The following is a 4,025-nucleotide window of genomic DNA, read 5'->3' as shown; positions in this document are numbered from 1 at the left end:
AAGAAAGAAAGAAAGAAAGAAAGAAAGAAAGAAAGAAAGAAAGAAAGTTTCTTTCCTGCAGGACTTGTCAGGGCCTTCAAGATGAAAACCGTGAGCTAGGGCTACCAACAGCTAATGTTGATCAAGCACTTCCTCTGCACCTGTGTGTGTGCCCACACCTCAGCACTATTGGCATTTGGGGCTGGATAAGTCGCTGTGTTTGGCAGGGGGCGGGGTAGGCTGGTCGGCGCTTTGTAAGCCGATCACCAGAGTCCCTGGTTTCTGCTCACTAAATGCCAGGAGCACCCTCCTCCTAAGTAGTGACAACCAAAAATGTCCCCGGACACTCTCAAAGGTCTCCTAAGAGGCAGAACCACCCCCCCGTTAGTAGAAAGCCATTGTTCTCTACTCAAAACGTTTATTAGGCACTTACCATAGGGTAGTGCTGTCTGAGAGAAAGGCAGTTTGGCCTCCATATGTAGTTTTACACTTTGTAGCTACCCCATTAAAAACATAGAAACGAGTAACCTTAGTAGTATGTTTAACCCAAAACATACCTGATCCTATCATTTCAACATGTAATTAATATAAAAACATCAGGGCGCCTGGGTGGCTCAGATGGTTAAGCGTCTGCCTTCGGCTCAGGTCATGATCCCAGGGTCCTGGGATCGAGTCCCTCCTCGGGGGGGAAGCCTGCTTCTCCCTCTCCCCCTCCCGCTGCTTGTGTTCCTGCTCTCGCTATCTCTGTCTCTGTCAAATAAATAAATAAAATCTTAAAAAATATATATATAAAAACATCATGAGATATTTCACCTTTTTTTTTTTTTAATTCATTTGAGACACAGAGATACAGAGAGAGAGAGAGAGACGGAGAGAGCATGAGCAGGGAGAGAGGCAGAGGGAGAGGGAGAAGCAGGCTCCCCGCTGAGCAGGAAGCCCGATGCGGGGCCGATCACAGGACGCTGGGATCATGACCTGAGCCGAAGGCAGACGCTTAACCATCTGAGCCACCCAGGCGCCCCGAGATATTTCACCTTTTTATATGAAGTCTTCAGAAGCCACGGTGCGGTTCATTTACGCTTACAGTGCATCGTGACTTAGACCAGCCCCAGGTAGCTGTGGCCGCGTCCTGGGACCGCACAGTTCTAAGCGTAGCTAGCATTTACTCAGACTGAAGCCACCTTGCATGCGTTTGCTCGTGTAATCCTTAGGACAACTTATTCTTAGCCCCACTGTACAGATGAGAAAACCAAGGCCCAGAGAGCTAACTCACCCAAGATCACACAGCTAATAAACGGCCCAGCTGACGTGAACCCAGTTTCCCTGTAGGTCACCCTGATGCTCCGGCATAAGGGACTTCGTGTGGTGTTTCCCAAACTTGCACAGAGATGGCACCCTCTTATCTCTGAGCTAGAGTCCTATGGAGCCCACTGGCCTGCATTCCTGCCCAGCCTCCTCCCACCTGCGCCTCAGGGCCACCAGAACTACCTGCTCCCTGGGCAACTGTATATCTGATCTCATTTTGTCAAGTCCTCTAACATGTTCCATAGCTCCCCAGTGCTTTCAGATCCACCCACCCACCCACCCACACACACACCCCTTGAGAGGCCCTTCTCAGTCCCACTAGCCTCTCTCATCTCCCACCTCCCCCGGCCACCACCCCACCACCGGGACCTGCACGGTCTCCTCTGAGAACTCCCTGTTGGTCCAAACCCCAGGCCTTTTCACATGAGGTCTCCTCCCCCTGGCCAACTTGATGCATCCTTCAAGGTTCAAACCCTCCCTCCTCTGGAGAGACTTTCCTTCTCCTTCCCTCCCTGGCAGAGTTCAGGGATTTCCTCCCCCGGCCCCGCGGCAGGCCTCTACAACACAGACCTTATCACTCTAAGCAGCAATGATCTGGTTCCATGGCCCATCCCCCTCTCTGCCACCTCCACCCCCACCCCCTCTGTCCAGAGCACCCAGCACCAGCCTGGCACCCAATGTGCATCGCTAGAAAGTCCCAGAGTTCATGAATCAGGCAGAGCTCTGTTCCCTACTTCCCTCTCTGGGCCTGGCGCCCCACCTTCCTCAGTCCCGGCTGTCCGAGAAGGAGAGTGGGACTGAGGATTGAACATGACCCTCGGGGAGGATACCACACAGTGCAGGGAGCTGGGTCAGTGAGAACAGAACTGGGGGAGTCAGGGCATCATCCTCAGGAGACCTCACTTTCCCTTCTGTGAAATGGGACAGTAATTTCTGCTCCATGATGATATTAATATTAATAAAAATACCACTACTGATCACAGCAGGAGTGATGGTGAGCAGACGTTTAGAACGTACAGTAATGCCAGATACGGCGTGAAGAAATCTGAGGTCTGCCGCCAGCAACCTTGTGAAGAGGGTACTGGGGTCCCCATCACCCAAGCACTGCCCTGGCACATAGTGAGTGCCCCCCTCCCGAGACATTTGCAAAATGGATAAGTGAATAAATGTTCTCTTTTCCAGAGGGGGAAACAGCAGCTTTAGAGAATTGGGATAATTCATCCATAACCTGGTGGAGCTGGGACTCAAACCCAGTTCTGATTCCCAAAGTCGAGCCTTGAAGGGCCACATAACCTGGGACGGGAGAGGCTGGGGCAGACCTGGGTCTCTCCCCGCCAGCCTCCTTTCTTCCTCCAGCAGGTCCTCAGGGAAAGGCAGGCCCACAGTGTGCCGTGCATGGGAGGGTGCTGGGAGAAAGACACAGGCTTGGGCGGACCCAGGAGATGGGCAGCGGTCCCCGAGCCCCACACCCAGAACAGGTTGATCTGGGAAGGCCACTGAAGGGGGGATGGGCTGTGCCAAGACCAGTGGGCAGACCGGTGGGAGAGCAAGGCGTCCCAGCAGGACACCCCGGAAGGCCCAGACCTTAATTAACCCCAGCTGCCCCAGAACAGGCCCTGGCTCCCAGCTCTGGCCTGAGCGCCGGGGCTGCCCTAGGGCCCTGACTTGGCCCACTCAGGCCCTCGAATCCTGGGGACCCACCCGCATCCTTCCCCTTGGGGTGGCCTGACTTCCGCACACATGTGGGCCTAGGGAGGAGTGGAGGCTCTGTCCCGGTGGGAGAAGGCCCTACACCTGGGCCCCCACCCCCGCCGATCTCGGACAGGCCAATTCCGTTCTCCAGGGCTCGCCCGCCTCCTAGGCAAAATGGGGTAATAAGTCACAGCTGCCAGCCGCTGGCCGCGGCCATGGAGGCGAAAGAAGGGACTCCCCGAGCTGCCCTCACCGCCCGCAGCGCAGGGAGGGCTGACGCGGGGTGTGGGTCCCGGCTGCGGGGCGGTGGGGGGGGGGTCCTCGCGGGGGCGTGATGTGAATGTGTAAGGGGGGGAGGGCGTGCAAGGCCGGCCCGGGAGACCCCGCCCGCACACCTGGGCTCCCGGACGCCGGGGTCCCGGCGCGGATCTGGGCCCGCCGGCCCCACCCCCACCGCGCTCCCGCAGCCGGGCGAGCAAAGTCCACCGCCCGGGCCGAGCAGGAAGCCCGGAGGCCCCGCGCGGCGGGGCCCGAGCCCGAGCCCGAGCCCGGGGCCCCCCGGCGGCCGGCGCTATTGTTCCCACGGCCCCGGCCTCCGCGGCCCGGCGCCCCGCCCCCCGCACCTGCCGCCCCCGGCCCGGTACCTGCGCCCCCGAACGCGGCCCGCAGCACCCACGCCAGGCTGGCCGCCGCCTTGGCCCGCGAGAAATCGTACTGGTCCAGCGACTTGATCTCGGGCACCAGGAAGGTCCTCCGCAGCGGCCCGGGCCCGGGGGGCGCCGCCTCCACCATGGCGGCGCCGGGGCTGCGGGCGCCGGCTCCGCGCTCGCTCCAGCTGGGCAGCGCCGCGCTCGCACCCGGACCGGGCCCGCCGCCGCCGCCTCCGAGCCAGGTGCGGCCGCTCGCGCTCGCGACGCAGCGTCGGCCCCGCCCCGGGGCGGAGCCCAGGTGCGCCCCGCCCCCGGCCCAGACCCCGACCCGGTCCCCCGCCCGCCCTGGCCTCGCCTGGCCGCCCGCCGCGGGGTGGGGCGGGCCCGGACTGCGGTGGT

General features: G+C 60.2%; 1 protein-coding gene across 4 annotated transcripts in view; it reads right to left on the bottom strand.

Moving 5' to 3' along the window:
* CAMSAP3 (calmodulin regulated spectrin associated protein family member 3) overlaps positions 1-3,818 on the bottom strand; it is a 14,972-nt gene extending 11,154 nt beyond the window's left edge. For all 4 annotated transcript variants that reach the window (XM_034997247.1, XM_034997244.1, XM_034997243.1 and 1 more), the window contains exon 1: positions 3,621-3,818. In XM_034997247.1, the coding sequence (XP_034853138.1) occupies positions 3,621-3,768 (148 nt within the window). In that variant the 5' untranslated portion in view covers positions 3,769-3,818. The remainder of the gene's footprint in view (positions 1-3,620) is intronic.
* Positions 3,819-4,025: the final 207 nt, after the last annotated feature.

The sequence above is a fragment of the Mirounga leonina genome, unplaced genomic scaffold (genome assembly GCF_011800145.1).
Source record: "Mirounga leonina isolate KUSES-001 unplaced genomic scaffold, KU_Mleo_1.0 Mir_94, whole genome shotgun sequence".
In the NCBI taxonomy this organism is placed as follows: Eukaryota; Metazoa; Chordata; class Mammalia; order Carnivora; family Phocidae; genus Mirounga; species Mirounga leonina.
This window is presented reverse-complemented; position numbering and strand designations above follow the sequence as displayed.